The sequence below is a fragment of the Pogoniulus pusillus genome, chromosome 11 (assembly GCF_015220805.1).
Source record: "Pogoniulus pusillus isolate bPogPus1 chromosome 11, bPogPus1.pri, whole genome shotgun sequence".
Taxonomy (NCBI): domain Eukaryota; kingdom Metazoa; phylum Chordata; class Aves; order Piciformes; family Lybiidae; genus Pogoniulus; species Pogoniulus pusillus.
Genome location: NC_087274.1, coordinates 28,948,213 through 28,964,971, shown reverse-complemented (window position 1 = coordinate 28,964,971; position 16,759 = coordinate 28,948,213). Strand labels below are relative to the sequence as shown.

At 46.5% G+C, this 16,759-nt stretch overlaps 1 protein-coding gene and 1 long non-coding RNA gene across 7 annotated transcripts in view; one reads left to right on the top strand and one right to left on the bottom strand.

The window, feature by feature from the left end:
* AFAP1 (actin filament associated protein 1) overlaps positions 1–16,759 on the bottom strand; it is a 125,798-nt gene that overhangs the window by 16,735 nt on the left and 92,304 nt on the right. Inside the window, exons 8-13 of one of the 4 annotated variants that reach the window (XM_064151642.1) lie at positions 16,127–16,211; positions 15,125–15,274; positions 9,817–10,073; positions 7,796–7,941; positions 2,810–2,927; positions 582–839 (exon numbers count right to left, since the gene is read on the bottom strand). In XM_064151642.1, the coding sequence (XP_064007712.1) occupies positions 582–839; positions 2,810–2,927; positions 7,796–7,941; positions 9,817–10,073; positions 15,125–15,274; positions 16,127–16,211 (1,014 nt within the window). The remainder of the gene's footprint in view (positions 1–581; positions 840–2,809; positions 2,928–7,795; positions 7,942–9,816; positions 10,074–15,124; positions 15,275–16,126; positions 16,212–16,759) is intronic. The other 3 variants (XM_064151643.1, XM_064151644.1, XM_064151645.1) reach the window with 3 other exon arrangements.
* On the top strand, positions 4,600–7,132 carry LOC135179621 (uncharacterized). 3 transcript variants are annotated; one of them, XR_010304055.1, is made up of 3 exons: positions 4,600–4,637; positions 4,824–5,149; positions 5,295–7,132. It is a non-coding gene; the product is annotated as an uncharacterized LOC135179621 (long non-coding RNA). The 3 variants fall into 3 exon arrangements; XR_010304057.1 differs by having other exon boundaries at positions 4,602–4,637; positions 4,948–5,149; XR_010304056.1 differs by having other exon boundaries at positions 4,602–4,637; positions 4,830–5,149.

Here is a 16,759-nt window from a genome sequence, read left to right as displayed (position 1 = left end):
GGCACAGACACATTTAGTGTATATATATATGTATATGTATACACACTAAATATATATATAGAGGCACAGACACATTTAGTGTGTGTATATATATATACACTCTAAATATAAATAGTATATATAGAGGCACAGACACATTTGGTATATATGTAAGTTCTGAGATCATTGCATATTCCCCATACATAAGACCTTGAGATATACAAAATAGAGAGTAAAATTCTAGACAAGTAAACTTGTGGGTCAGGTCTTATTTCACTTTCTGTTTTCTGAAGTCATCACTGCCCGAGGAGACAGCAGGCAGCTAGAAATGCATTCAGGTAGGAAGGTCAGCAAGGTCACATCTATTTCTGTTATTACCATCTCTGAATGGTCAAGAACTGGTGGAGAAAGCCTTACCCAGGTGCCAACACTTCTATTCCTCAACAGAATATCCAATTTGGCATCACCTGCAGTGGGCTTGTAACTAAGCTCCAAGTGCAAACACTAAAGACTGACCTAGCCCAAAACCCTTAAGGTAACAACAGGGTAAGCAGAGCAGCCAAGAAATCAAAAGCTTGGTTACATATTAAACAGTACAGTACCTGCGAGGCAGATCCCCTCCCCACAGCAGAGGTATTAGTGACAGACTGAGCAGAAGACAGACTGGATGAGACAGGGTGTTTGTAATGGTTAGAGGAGAGTTTGTCAGCAGACAACCTATTGGGCTTGCTGGCGGCTGGCGGGTAGCGCGCAAAGATTTTGGGAGACGGCAAGTTATCGTACAGGCCTGCGTTATCATAGAGCAAGTCTTCTCCAGTGCTCCTGCTACGAGGGCAAGCAAAGCCATCTTCTGGTTCCCACTGCAACACACACACTTTGGCAGTTAGTACACAGGACACCAGGCACAGCCTCCCCAGTGAAATCCAACCAGTAGCACTTGGAGCGTTAGCGAGCCCCGAGCGTGCAGCCAGCAGGTGGTTGTTGCTGACAGGGTCACCCAGAATGGCCTAGAGTGAAAACAGACCCTTAAGATCCTATCATTAACCACACACTGACAAGTCCTTGACTGAATCGTATCCCCAAGCACTACATCTACACCTCCAGGCATTAGGGCTCCACTGCTACCCTGGGCAAGCTGTTCCAATGGCTGATAATCCCTTCAGTAAAGAATTTCTTCCCATATCCAACCTAAACCTCCCCTGGTGCAACCTGAGGCCATTTCCTCTTGTCCTGTCACTTGTTAGTTGCTTGAACAGATTGACCCCCACCTCTCTACAACCTCCTTTCAGGTAGTTGTAGAGAGCTTGAGTAGAAGTGTTCAGAGCAAAGCTCTTCAAAAGGAGAGGGAGGACAGTGTAGAAAGGAAGCATTTTGTGGCTTATAGCCCCTGCTCTGTCTGGTTTCCAGGGTCTGAGCAAAGTGGTGCTCTGGAATTACCCTTGCTGTTCACAGCCTGCACCTTCGCTTGCCAGCTGTAGCACTGAGGCACAGGCAGGCTGTGTTAACAAGGAGACACTCACAGGCTACACAGATCACTCTGTGGGATTACATCTGGTACATGAGTTGTTAAAAGTAATATGGCCTAACAGTTAGCAGATGCCAAGAGGGTTTTTGCCTTTTTCTTTCCTCAGGCTCTAGGTCTTTCCAGTGAATACCAGCTAGCATTACATTTTACTTGTTGGAGAGTTGTTATTCTGAACTAACCAGCTAAAATAGCTACAGGCCAGTCCTTTTTTTCCCCTTTTCAGAAAGATGGAAAGCTCAACAATACTCCAGTGATTCATTCAATCTTAAACCAACCTGATTGCCAAATATCCTCCCTTAATCCATCCTGGCTGTGGCACTGCACTGCTCACACAAAGGCATATGCACATCCAAGAACTACACAAAGAGACTCCTCACCACACATGTGGTTGAGTGTTATTCCCAAGAGGAGCTTTCTATCATCTTTCTGGTGTTACTAAGACACTTTGAAACAGAATTTCTCTTGAGATGCAGGGGCCTTTATGAAGCAGCTCAAAATTAAAAAGCTGACACAGGCAGTAGCTTCCCTGTAAATCTTCCTGAGGACCACATATTATAGACTCAAAGAATCAGTCAGGGTTGGAATGGACAACAAAGATTATCTAGTTCCAACCCCCCTGCCATGGGCAGGGACACCCTACTCTAGCTCAGCCTGGCCACAGCCTCATCCAGCCTAGCCTTGAACACCTCCAGGGATGGGGCCTCAACCACCTCCCTGGGCAACCCATTCCAGGGCCTCACCACTCTCATAGTGAAGAACTTCCTCCTCACATCCAGTCTGAGTTGACACCCACTTGTATTAAACCCTATCAGATATCTGCCTACTCTCAGCTCTGCTGTTTATGAAGGTGGAAGTGAAGTGGCCACTGTGGTTCTCACTGGCACGAGCAGAACTCACTGGCAGGAGCAATGCAGTCCCAGGCACTGAGTGCTTGGGTTTTGTCTTGTTTTCACTTGCCACAGACACCAAAAAGTACCTGGTGTAACCAAGTCCTTAACCTTGAGCTAACAAATAACCCCCCTCAAGCGAGTATTGTTTTCAAGGGCTTGGCAACAACGCGTCAGCAGGCAGCTGCTTTCTAAGTGCAGGTTGGCTCATGTGCGGGCTAATGTAAGCAACACAACCCCCACACCCCTCAGACTCTGTAGGTGTGAGAGGAGTTTGCAGCCCACGATGAAAAAGGGAGGGAGGGGGGGTTTGCCATTTGGAAACTGCCCGGTGGGGCTTTGCAGATAATAACACTTTTCAGCCACCCCTGCCTCCACCACATGCAAACCATTTGTGCTGTGCAAGTGCAGCTCTTACCGCTCCATTTATGCAGGGAACATCATCATAGTGAAGTGCCACTCCAGTGGGGCAGGCGTAGCCATTGGCACTGCTCCCCCGGTACGGGCTGGTGGAGAGGCCTCTCCTGTTCATGAAACTGGGTGAAGCAAAACAACATGGTCTGTTAGAAAGTGCTGGTCATGAACACATCGCATTCAGTCAAGTGTAGGCCACCAGACAGCAGCTGCTTAGTTTCTGCAGGCCTGCAGTGACATGGTCTTGCCAAGGGCTTGTGCTATGCTGAGCAGCTGCAGTTTGCATGAACGGTCTGTGGTCACCAGAAAGGCAAGACAGAGCTGAAGGAGGGCACTGAACCTTGGGAGCCGTTTCTGTGCTTTCCCCAGACCTGTATCCAGATGCCTAGCAATATACCACTAGGATGGGTATTTGCAATGTCCAAACTAGAGCATTGGTTTCACCCCAACACGTAGAGAAACTTCTTTACAGGGAGGGTGATGGAGCACTGGAGCAGGCTGCCCAGGGGGTTGTGGAGTCTCCTTCTCTGGAGACTTTCAAAACCCGCCTGGATGCATTCCTGTGTGGACTACCCTGGATGATCCTGCTGTTGGCAGAGGGGTTGGACTCGATGACCTCTGGAGGTCCCTTCCAGCCTCTAATATTCTGTGATTCTAACAAGAAAACAGCAGCTGAACCCAAGTCCACCTGATGGTTCAGTGGTGATTGACTATGGAGCCTGAAAGCACATTGATTCTTTACAGGGAGGGTGGAAAGACACTGGAACAGGCTGCCCAGGGAAGTTGTGGATGTCCCCTCCCAGACTGGCTGAGACCTTAAGGAACCTGGACTAGTGGAAGGTGTCCCTGCCCATGGCAGGGAGTTAGAATGAGATGATCTATAAGGTGCCTTCCAACCCAATCCACCTTATGAATCTCTAAGTATGTTCTCACTTTCTGCAGAGCAGTTTTCCCTCTGTTGGGACACACAGGTTGGTGGCAGCAGCCAAGACTGCACCACATGTTCCTGTGCTCCATGCGACTGTGTAAGCCAGGAGGGCAGCAGCTGTAACTGCTCACTGGCACATTTACATGGGAACCTGCTGATCTGCATTAGAAACTAGCTTGCCAGTGGGCAGCAGAAGTTCCCTTGCTGTCTGCATAAGGCAGAAGAAGCAGGTGTTCTGGGTGCATGCACGCCAGGGGTGGTGCAAGCTTGGGAACTGGGAGAAACAAGAATCAAATACAGCAAAAAACCACACACACAAAAGTGGCATTTTGATGAACTCTGACTTCACATATCTAGCAACATCTGCTGAATAACTTCTTCCTCCAAATCTGAGCATTTTTTCTTTTGCATGTCAGGACTTCTGCCTGGGTAGAGTGTGCACAAAGGCATCAGGCTTCCAGCACTGTCTGGGATCTGAGTCCTCTGGAAACTGCAAAAGGGGTTTTACTGGAATTCTTCAGCAGAAGATGTGTAGGACATCACAGACTAAGGCAGACTTGAAAAGTCTAACAACGCAGACAGTGAGAGGAGCATGCCCAGGAGTGATAACGACCCCTGAGTTTTGCTCTGTAGCAACTGCTGAAGTTGAATGAGGTACAGAGTGAGATCCTACAGCTCCAGGTGCAGGTGAATGGGAAAACAAAGCTTTCCATCTACCCCTTTCCCACCCCCATACTGCATTTGCCCCCAAACTCAGAGCACCTGTGTGCTGTTGGAGTCTCCTCCCACCCCAGGTGTGACCACTTTGCCCTCCCTGTCCACTCCCCTTTATAAGCAGCTCCAGGAAGGGCAGCAGCCCAAGTTTGCCCATCTGGGCAGAGGGATCCTCCTCCCGTCACCACAGGTAAGTCCCTGTGGTGTGCACCGGGTGTGTGGGAGTGGGATCCAAAAAGGCCGGGGGGCCTCGGTGGCCCCCCGGCTCGTTAGGCTAGGGACTCATGACTCATTCATTGATCCTCTGCAGCATTGCTCACGGGTGCTGGCTGTAGTTGCTGTGTTTAGCTGTTTTTTTCTGTTCATCTATGATGAGCTTTAGCACAATGAAGCTATTCAGGCTCTGCGCTGACACTCGGAGAATATGATAAAGCCCTACCGAAGCAAAGGAGGACTTCTGCAGTGCTGGCTGGAGCTCAAGAATGCTGTGGTTTCAACAGTTGCTTTCCTTTGGCTTTGGAACGACGTGGAGCCCACTGACTTTCTCATTCAGAGGGAGACAGACCTCCTCCAGCTGTGGCTCACCTGAACCATGGGAGACCCAGGCTCGCAGGAGGGACAGACCTGCTCAGGTCGGGTATGAACCAGGAGGGACAGACCTGCTCAGGTCGGGTATGAACCAGGAGGGACAGACCTGCTCAGGTCGGTATGAACCCTTCAGGGCAGGGTGGGGGTGGAACAATCCTTAGACAGGAGTTTTAGTTACTTCAAACAAGCTTCAAAAGCCACGAGATAAATTCTGTGATTAAAAATGGCTTTAACTTGACTTTATCTCTTTCTTTGGCAGGTATTACTCAAAGGCTGCATCTGATGACTGTTCCTCTTAATGAAGAGCCTTACCCAAGCGTTCCTGGTTAGCCTTGAAAGGCTGCATTTGGAGTCGTTATTGTATTTCTTTCTTTTGAAGTGCCTTAAGAGTGAGGCATAACAACCCTGTCTGAAAACCAGTACATCCATTAATGACACCTGATGCGCCTGTAGTAACTATCCCCACCACCAAAGGAAGCTAAGACTGATCTAATTGTCTGCAAGCACTTCACGAGCATTACTTCACTAAGTCTCATTAATTCTGTTTACAGATGTATCCAGTGTCAGTTAATTGTTTTGTGAAACTACTACAGGGCAAACGAGATGGAACAAACCTGCTAGGAAGCCCTTTTTGTCCTCAACCTTCCCTAGTTGCCTACTCTTTCAGATAAATAGAAGCGTTGGGGCCATTAGTGAAGCCTCAATTGCTCTGCCAAGCACCGGTCTCAGGGAACACAGAACCACTAATCCTGAGGTGGCTTCAGTGATAACTGCAGTGAATGTGGAGCAGCAATGCTCAGGCTACCAAGGGCAAGAAACAGCAGCATTTAAACCCTGAGGATGATTATAGCTTCTCATTTTCTAGAAGCAGTTGAAAATCAGCAGCCAGCTACTCTAGCTGCTTATCAACAAGCTCTTACAGCCTTTTAAAGACATCCAACGAATTTTAACTAATTCTTAATAGGGGAATTCTGCTCTTTTGCAAGTTGTCTGACATTCCTTTCCAAGATGTGGTTTAGTTGCATGTGTTTTTTCACTTGGCTCCAATTAATATCACATTTGTTCAGAAAAGGAAAGCCATGCAGTATTCAGGGGGGAAAAGGTTTCCATTTTACTTCTGCTTTAAATGTGGTTACTGCAAGATGCTGACTAAAGCAGAAACACATGTCAACACAGGATAAACTTTTTGAGCCCTATTAACTTCAAAACAAATATTAACATAAGGCTAAGCTAAGTGCATTTTGATTCTACCAAAACGATCTGGTTTTCACAAAAGTGGGCTTGTGGCAGCACTGAGCCACTCTGATTTCTATCAGAAGTCACTCAAACCCAATCCTGAATGAAGCTGGACAATTTTTTTCCCTCTCTTTAAAGTTATCTTGACACCTTGCTAATGGAGACTCTTCTTTTGGGAAACCAAAGCTTTTGCTTTTGGGATCCACCCCCATCTTCAGTTAATTTCAGGCTATGATAGGGAGATGGGGGTGTAAGTCTCAAATGTATCCAGACTTGTGGGGAGAGGCTGATTTTGCAGCAAGAGGCTGCTGTTGCCAGCTATCTTCTCATGCCACTCACCTTCCAATCACTGGAAGCCGTGAGCAGCTTTGGCACCGAGGCCTTGTGCCTGTCCCAACTGTTCCTTCACCCCTAAACAACTTCAGACAAAGCAAAATGATAGACTTCCCCCCCAAGTACTGCTTCAATGCCTACACTGATGTGACCATGTAAATCACACTCTGTGCTACGTGTGCCTTGCTTTTCTCAGCACAGCATCAGGAAAGGGGAACTCGCAGCAGTGATTTGCAATTTGAAAGTTTCCATGCTGTGCCCCAGACACCTTCCTAGTTTCCACCTCTCCAACCAAAACCCTGGAGTTAATTGGACTGCTGTGAGCTTGATGAATTTTTTAATTAATCATAAAGAAATTGAGAACTTTGGGCTTTCTAGGCTGGAAAAGAGCAGACTTGAGAGAGCCTCTTGTAAATGTATATAAATACCTAAAGAGTGGAGATCATGAGGATGGGGCTGGGCTCTTCTCAGTTGCACCCAGTGATAGGATGAAGGGCAATGGGTGCAAGCAGGAAGTTTTGCTTGAAATGAAGGAGAAACCTCTTTAGTTTGAGGCTGCTGGAGCCCTGAAGCAGGCTCCCCAGAGAGGCTGTGGAGTCTTCTTCTCTGGAGAGATTCCAAACCCACCTGGACATAAGCACCTGCTTTATCTGGGGGAGGGGTCTGGACGAAATACCTCCAGAGATGCTTTCCAACCCCAACCATTCTATGAGAAGGAAACACTGAGAGTATGACTATCCAAGACTGAAGTTTGCTATACATTGTTGGTGTGCAGTTTGCATTAGCCAATACATGCTGTAGATACTGGCTATGTGCACACCAAATACAGCCAGCAGACAAACGCAACTACACAGCTGCATATTTCAGCACATTTGTCCTCCTCCCATGATAGCTCTAGGTCTTCAGGCAAAATAAAGGATTAAAATCTAGAACTCCATATACAGATTAACTGAAAGAGTGAGTTAAAATCTGACTCTAGTTGGAGAGTGCCTGCATCTTGCACAGAACTTAACAGGATGCCAACAGCATAATTAATGGCGTCTAAGATGCTGCTATGCTGGCACTCTTCAGGAGCTCAAGAGCTGGCAGAGTGGGAGGTGAATTTTGATAAACTGCCTTGGTGCTGGAGTCAAGACAGGAATATCAGCTCTCAGAGAACTGGTAACACAAGGGTAGCTGAACATCTCTCACCAGAAGGTTTGCTTGGCAGCCTGAATGACGCTTGCTGTCATTTCCACATCGATGTAGTCGTAGTGCAGAGCTCCAGGGTCCGTGGAAGACCCTGTTTCTGCCAGCAGAATTCCTATCCACCTGCCCATGTCTTCAGAGGAGGATGCCTGCAAAGAGAGGGTGAGAACATAGGTCAGGTGGTCACTCTTCCACTGAGCTGAGCACTGTTGGAAAGTGTTGCACTACCTTTGGCTGACAAATCATAGAATCAACCAGGTTGGAAGAGACCTCCAAGCTCAGCCAGTCCAACCTAGCACCCAGCCCTAACCAATCAACTAGACCATGGCACTAAGTGCCTCATCCAGTCTTTTCTTGAAGACTCCCAGGGACAGTGCCTCCACCACCTCCCTGGGCAGCCCATTCCAATGGGAAATCACTCTCTCTGTGAAGAACTTCCTCCTAACATCCAGCCTATACCTACCCTGGCACAACTTGAGACTGTGTCTCCTTGTTCTATTGCTGGTTGCCTGGGAGAAGAGGCCACCCCCCACCTGGCTACAATGCCCCTTCAGGTAGTTGTAGACAGTAATAAGATCACCCCTGAGCCTCCTCTTCTCCAGGCTAAACAGGCCCAGCTCCCTCAGCCTCTCCTCACAGGATTTGTGCTCCAGGCCCCTCACCAGCTTTGTTGCCCTTAAATTGCTGTCACATTGTGTGAGAGGCTCTGCTTTCACTCTGCTGAACTCCTAAAACGACCCAGGAACTGGGTTATTAAATAACCTGCTTTGCTAGATGGAGCCCACCTTCAACAAGCTATGTGGTCATCACTTACACTGTAATACAAAGTGGGCAGTCTCCAAAAACAGAGAAATAAAAGTAATCACTGAAGGCTAGGGGCTTTAGATTTAAGTCATGCTTACTGGAGTTAGCAGAAGGAGAAGACTTAGTGTGACAAAGAAACAAACCAAGGAGAGGGGTGGGAAGGGAATGAAAGATGAGATTTTGATGTTGCTTTTTGAAAGCTTCCATGGCATTTGTCTCAGTGATGGCACTCATTTCCCTAAAGGCACAAGGACAAACATCAATTGCTAAGCAAGGAGTTTTTAATTTTCCATGTTTTGCTTCTAGTCACCAATTGCCAAGATGAACAGTAGCAAACTGAATAATAATGGGAACATGGAGGGGAGAAGGAAACTGTGTGGTTTCCTCTCAGTTTGAAGTATTTCATTGCCATTCACTGTTCCTTGAGCTGCTCTCTAGTTTTCTATGAACTGTTCACATCCACTAGGCCTTGTTGCAGGGGCAGGAGATTGATGTGCCCTGCAGTTGGAAGTCCAAAGTGGTCACAGTGATCACTCTACCACTGAAAGCAACGAGTTGCCTCCCCCTCTATCTTCATTACGCCTGGGCTTCTCATTTCAGCTTTCAAACTATGATGAACCAAGGCCCTCAAAACACTCTTAACCCACATAACAGAGATGCAGGTGTGACCTTGATAGTGCCAGGAGTGTGTCAGTGAGTACATGATGATTAATTTGTTAACTGAGCCAGAAGACCTCCCCAGCCTGTTGGCACACTGTTTGCTTTCTGCAGCATTACCTCACTGCAGATAGAGACGGAGGAAAAGGAGTCCATGTCAGTATCAAACAAATGAGAGCTAAGAGCTCCAGAGGTCCCATTAAGAGTGACCCATGATTTAATTATTGCTGTTATTAGGTTATTTACTCAAAGCAATTACATCCCTCGTGTAAAAGTGTGCCTAGAGAAGGAGCAGGGATATTTTAGCAGCAGGTCAAGGGAAGGTCAGTGCAGAGAAATGCATCTCACTGAGGGGATTTCTGAACTGCATTAAATCTCATCTCTCTCCCTACAGCTCTTAATACTTTTTTCTCCTCTTTCCAGTATTTATTAACCAGCTCTGCAATAATATTATTCCAAAGATGAGGGTTTTTTTTTTTTGACTGGCCAGGTTGCATGGAAGTGCTGCTCTCATTTAGCTTGTGGGTGTTCCTACAAATCAGAGCCATTAGCAAGCGCCGCACCTCGAGCACGGCAACCTCTTGCCCGTTCCGGAGCAGGCGGAAGGTCAGGGGATGCTTTGAATCCAGTCCCAGGATGACTTCACAGCCACGGAGAGGGATAGAAACAATGTGTGTCTTCAGATCCGTCCTGTCCTTGTGGAAAATGAGTTTATTCTCCTTCACTCTGCACCAGCGCTCACGCCAGCGGTTGTTGGAGAGCACGTTGAGATATCCTGCAATAAAATGAAACGTGAGCCGCTGCACTCCTGCTTTCTTTCCTAAAGAGAGAAAAAGAAGAGAAACTTGCTTTTCAATGGAATGCTAGGCCAACTTTTCCCTCTTAAAACAGAAAGTCCAGATGGATTTTAGGAAGAGAGGCAAATGGCCCTGCCCCACTTCTTCTGATGAGAAACTTTGACTGTGCAAGCAAAGAAGCGATCCTGCTCACAGGCAAATGGCTGCTGGGTGTTAGGCTGAGCAGGAACACACCAACCCAGGGCTGCCCAGGGAGGTGGTCGAGTCACCAATCCTGGATGTGTTTAGAACTCATTTGGATGTGGTGCTTGGGGATAGGGTTTAGGGTGCCTCTTGTAGAGTAGGGTTATCGGCTGGACTCGGTAATCCTGAGGGGCTTTTCCCATCTGAATGTTTCTGTGATTCTGTGACCCTCAAGGCTTTTCCCATCTGAATGTCTCTGTGATTCTGTGACCCTCAAGGCTTTTCCAACCTGAGTGTCTCTGTGATTCTGTGACCCTCAAGGCTTTTCCAACCTGAATGTCTCTGTGATTCTGTGACCCCCAAGGCTTTTCCCATCTGAATGTCTCTGTGATTCTGTGACCCTCAAGGCTTTTCCACCCTGAATGTCTCTGTGATTCTGTGACCCTCAAGGCTTTTCCCATCTGAATGTCTCTGTGATTCTGTGACCCTCAAGGCTTTTCCAACCTGAATGTCTCTGTGATTCTGTGACCCCCAAGGCTTTTCCAACCTGAGTGTCTCTGTGATTCTGTGACCCTCAAGGCTTTTCCAACCTGAGTGTCTCTGTGATTCTGTGACCCCCAAGGCTTTTCCCATCTGAATGTCTCTGTGATTCTGTGACCCCCAAGGCTTTTCCACCCTGAGTGTCTCCGTGATTCTGTGACCCTCAAGGCTTTTCCACCCTGAATGTCTCTGTGATTCTGTGACCCTCAAGGCTTTTCCACCCTGAATGTCTCTGTGATTCTGTGACCCTCAAGGCTTTTCCACCCTGAATGTCTCTGTGATTCTGTGACCCTCAAGGCTTTTCCACCCTGAGTGTCTCTGTGATTCTGTGACCCTCAAGGCTTTTCCAACCTGAATGTCTCTGTGATTCTGTGACCCTCAAGGCTTTTCCACTCTGAATGTCTCTGTGATTCTGTGACCCTCAAGGCTTTTCCAACCTGAATGTCTCTGTGATTCTGTGACCCCTCAAGGCTTTTCCAACCTGAGTGTTTCTGTAATCCCACCACATCTCTAGTAAGAATGGGAAAAGGACACTGATAAAAAGGAACAAACTGATGTGCTCGTTTAGGGGATTCACCTTGTCCATTTGTAACGGCTTTGATCACTGTGGCTGTTGCCTGCTAGGATAAAAAATCTCCTGGGGAAATGAGAGCTGACAGAATTAGGTGATGAGCTACCTTCTGCAGCACCCAGAAATCAGTGTTTTAGAGACCTACTAAGCACTGATGTTACATGTTCAGCCTTTCATTTAGAAAGCAGGATGCATGTTTGGTGTGCAGCACTTGTAAAGTAAGATTTAAAACACTGCCAAGGAAAATAAAACTCATATTGGCTTAAAACTCAGAAAGTAAATGGATATGAAATGTAGCCAGGCTTTAAGACAAAGCTTTAAACAAAGATTATTCTTTTCCTGAGGATAACACAGTACTCTTGCACCAAATCAAAACTCCATGAGCAAACTGCCTTTTCAAAGCCCCACCTCTCTTATCATGCTCTACACTGGATACAGTCAAGGCACAAAATACCATTCTCTGGGCAGTGCTTTCTGTTCTTCCTTCTCTGTCCCATGGCAACAACCCTTCCAGGCTTGAGCTTTAAAGTCAAGACAATGCCCAATTTTTCTGTTTTATTTAGTTTGGGACTGAAAGAAACAAAAAAACCCTTTGACTTTTGCTTCCACATTACCAACACTCCATGAATCCACTTTGCTGCTGCTTCCAACAAATGGTACTGATGTGGAAAAAACTGCCCTCTATGTCAGGTCTGATTTTCATTTAATCTTGTTGGATAGCTATCTCTTTGGTTTGCATTAAAGCTATGACTTATCATTAATTTTTCTGGCTTCCCCTTCCAACATTATGGCTCCAGTGTCAGAGCCTGATCCAACAGGATACAGCAGATCAGAACTGTGCACAATCTTGGAAGGTGCCATAAAAAAGGAGGATGTGTGATGATCACACTCTCCAGCTCCCTCTCCTTTTCCTGTAACAAAATCCTGTGTAGCTGTCTGTGTTATGCCATAATCCCTAGAAATGGAAAACCCTTCTTATGCAAGCCAGCTGGCTTGTCATGGAGTGAGAGCCCTTTTTGTCAGACAGTTCTTGTTTCTCCCCTCTGCTCCCAACACACCTCGCACAAAAGCACTTCCAAACCCTCCTCCTTCAGCTGAACCAAGCAGGATCTTGTACTTTTCCTCCTACACATCCCCACTTAAACCTGCAACAGTTGACATGAACAAAATGTCTGGAGTGTGATCCCAGCTGGGGCATTAGCACTTCAGCTTAGCCCAGCCAGTGAGGGACCAGGAATGCTGCAGAGAAGAGCTCTGCCATCACTCCAAGAGCAGGTGAGCTTTAGTTTCTATTCTAGCTGGGTGTCACCTGTGGCTCTGCTGGGCTTTTCCCTTTGTTAGACATAGAGCCTTCTAAACTGTAAAAGCCTTTGACTATAGAACAGTCTCCCAGAGGACACTGAACTAAGCCATATTTCTGGTGGAGAGCATCTGCAAAGACTCCCTGCAGCGACCCAAACCTAGACACTTAGTTATTGCCCTAAAAATCCTGCAGGTGGTGTCCAGCAGAGCCAAATGCAGCCAACAGTAATGCCTATATTTATGTCCATAGCTGAAATCATGGTAGAAATACCAGGAATTAGCTTGTACAGCTGTGGGTAAAATCTCACATAACATACAATAATCAACAGAGCATGAGACCTTGAAGTTTGAGCTTTAAGGAAGCCAGATGCTTCAGACAATGCAGCTGGCTGGACACAGCTGTTCCTTTGCTTAACAAATCACTTCTGTACTTAGCTGATGTATAGATATACACACTTATTTAATCAAAGATTGCTTGTGTGAATGAATCCCAAAGTGTGGCTTGAGAGCCACCTGTGATCCACAAAGTTCTCACTGGTGGTCCACAGATCTGTTTCTTTCACACTGGGCCAGTGCATATCACACTTTATGCACCAATGAGTTCTGCCACTGGCTGCCTCATCACAGATTTCTGGGTTTCCCAAAGCTTTCCTAATCAATCAAGAGGGGAAAAAAACAAATTCAAATTCAGAATCCAGTTCAATTCCTTCACAGTTTTCTTTCTCCAGACACTTATTTTTGGAAGGAATTGGGAGAAGGTTGGATTCAAACATTCACCTGTGGAAGTGTTACTGAAGACTGAAGCACAGCAAGGAGGATGCAAAACTATTGCATTGTTTGAAAATACCAGAGCTGTGAGGACTTCAGCTAAGTGCACTGCACAGCATCCTAAACTGTGAGCAAATGCTACAGAGAAGATAAAAAATAGGAGCATTTCCTGCATGCCTTTACATGTGCTTCTTTGGGGCTGCCAAGCACTGCAGCTGTCCTAGGGAGTGATCAATATTAGGAGCCAAAACAGCTTACCAGCAATTTGTTACTTCATTAAGTTTTGCCCAATCTACCCCACTTTAGGAACCCTCAATTACAATCAAATCACTTTGTCTGAGGCCAGTCAGCTGCTGTCTTGAATGCTATCCTATAAAACCTCACCATGATCCATCACAACAGACCTGATCCTTCCCCAAGAACCTTCTTCTGCTTTCTGACCTAAGCTTATCTCATAGTCCAGTCTTTATTCATTTTGCCTCCATTTGTTTGCAAACAGTTCTTGTGCCTTTATACTTTTTGTGCATACTTCTCTTCCCCCTCACCTCTGCAATATTCCTCCTGAGCCTGTGCTACCATTTTATTTCAAATGTCAACTTCTTTTAAGCCTCTTTTCAAACAGTAAGCTCTTGATTTCCTACTCCCCTGTCGCTCTGAGAGCGACTTCTAGGCTAGAATCCTAGAAGTTTTATCTATGATGTGCATCCCTCTGCTGTTGGGGGAAATATTACAACAGTGTAAGCAATTTTCCCTTTCACTCTGAGAGCATCCCTCTGCTGTTGGGCAAAGATCACAAGAGTGAAAGTTGTTTTTCCTTTCACTCTGAGAGCATCCCTCTGCTGCTGGGGAAGTATTACAACAGAGAAAGCAATTTTCCCTTTCACTCTGAGAGCATCCCTCTGCTGCTGGGGGAAGTAATACAAGAATGAAAGCAACTTAAGAGGAGTTTCTAGGCTGGAATCCTAGAAGTTTTATCTATGATGTGCATCCCTCTGCTGTTGGGGGAAATATTACAACAGTGTAAGCAATTTTCCCTTTCACTCTGAGAGCATCCCTCTGCTGTTGGGCAAGGATCACAAGGGTGAAAGCTGTTTTCCCTTTCACTCTGAGAGCATCCCTCTGCTGCTTGGGGAAGTATTACAAGAGTGAAAGCAACTCAAGAGGAGTTTCTAGGCTAGAATCCTAGAAGTTTTATCTATGATGTGCATCCCTCTGCTGTTGGGGGAAATATTACAACAGCGTAAGCAATTTTCCCTTTCACTCTGAGAGTAGCCCTCTGCTGTTGGGGGAAGTAACACAAGAGTGAAAGTTGTTTTTCCTTTCACTCTGAGAGCATCCCTCTGCTGTTGGGCAAGGATCACAAGGGTGAAAGCTGTTTTCCCTTTCACTCTGAGAGCATCCCTCTGCTGTTGGGCAAAGATCACAAGAGTGAAAGTTGTTTTTCCTTTCACTCTGAGAGCATCCCCCTGCTGTTGGGCAAGGATCACAAGAGCGAAAGCTATTTTCCCTTTCACTCTGAGAGCATCCCTCTGCTGGTGGGCAAAGATCACAAGAGCGAAAGCTATTTTCCCTTTCACTCTGAGAGCATCCCTCTGCTATTGAGGGAAGTATTACAAGAGTGAAAGCAATTTCAGAGGAGTTTCTAGACTAGAATGCTATAAAGCTTCATCTATGATGTGCATTTAAAGCTCAAGGAGAAAAATCACTTACCACACGTTGGCACATCTTCTTCAGCTGAGGAGGTCTGTTCATCTGTTGATGGCTTTTTCTTTCCTAAACCAATGATCTTCGTTATTTTTTTCCCTGTTACTTTAGTCACAGTGCCCTTGGCTTCTGATTTGGAACTTTTTTTCCTCTTGACTGTTAAAAAAAGCAAAAGTGTGGTATTTTAGGGTGGTTTAGATCAACCAACAAAAAGAGACAACCTGAATAAAAACAGGAGCTCATGAGAAGAGATGGAATCCTAATAAAAGCAGTCAAACCCTGCTTAGTTCGAGAAGACAAAAGCCAGGTGCCCTTTCCTCTGCTCTTGTCAGACCCCACCTGGAGTACTTTGTGCAGTTCTGGAGCCCCCAACACAAGAAGGACATGGAACTGTTGAAGCCATGCCAGAGGAAGGCCATGAAGATGCTCAGAGGGCTGGAGCAGCTCTGCTATGAGAACAGGCTACAAGAGTTGAGGCTCTGCAGCCTGGAGAAGAGAAGGCTTCAAGGAGACCTTATAGTAGCCTTCCAGTAACTGAAGGGGGCCTACAGGAAGGCTGGGGAGGGATTATTTACAAGGTCTTGTAATCATAGGATGAGGAGGAATGGGTTTAAACTGGCAGAGGGGAGATTCAAACTAGATGTTAGGAAAGGGTTCTTTACAGTGAGGGTGGCGAGACACCGGCACAGGTTGCCCAGGGAGGTTGTGGATCACTGGAACAGATTGCACAGGGAGGTTGTGGAGCACAGAATCACCCAATGTGATCAAAGATCACATTGGGTGATTCTGTGCTCCACAACCTCCCTGGAAGTGTCAAGGCCAGGTTGGATGAGGCCTTGAGCAAACCTGTTCTAGTGGGAGTTGTCCCTGCCTATGGCGGGGGGTTGGAACTGGATAATCTTTGAGATCCCCTCCAACTTAAACCATTCTATGGTTCTATGGTTCCTACCCCTCCTTACATGCAAGTTTTCCTTGCACCAAGCTCCTCTGGAGCTGACACAGACATACCTTGCTCTTTGCCATTGCACACAGCAGCGATGCCATTTTCCACAGCACCTTCCCCGTCGGAGCTCGGTCTCTCGAAGGACAGCTTCTGCAGGAGCAAAAAGGTTAAGTGGCTCTACAGCACTGGCACCTCTGCCAAACAAAATGTCCCAAGAGTATCTTAAAGGATGGTTGCTACAGAGAAAAATGCACATTTCAAGCTCTCATCCACTTGGATGGCAAACAAAAGAGTGGGGAAAAAAAACCCCATGTCAGAGGCTTTACAGAAGCTACACAACAGGTCCACATTTCAGAGTGGAGTCAAATCAGTGAAGTTACAACTCAACACCTCCTACAATCTCTGGAGACTTTCAAGGCCTGTCTGGATGTGTTCCTCTGTGATCTGTGCTAGATTGTGTGGTCCTGCTCTGGCAGGGGGGTTGGGTTGGATGATCTCCTTGGGTCCCTTCCAACCCCTAATATCCTGTGACCTTGTGACAGGGCCAAAGCTGTTGTCTTTGCATGCTTGCAGGCACAAAGCAACTGAAGGTGCCACATAGCAGTGGTTTTCTCAGATGGGTGTCAGTAAACAAGGCAGCAAGGCTTCACTTTCTTTTTATCTGTCCATCTGCTTCCCATGCCTTCACCTCCCATGAG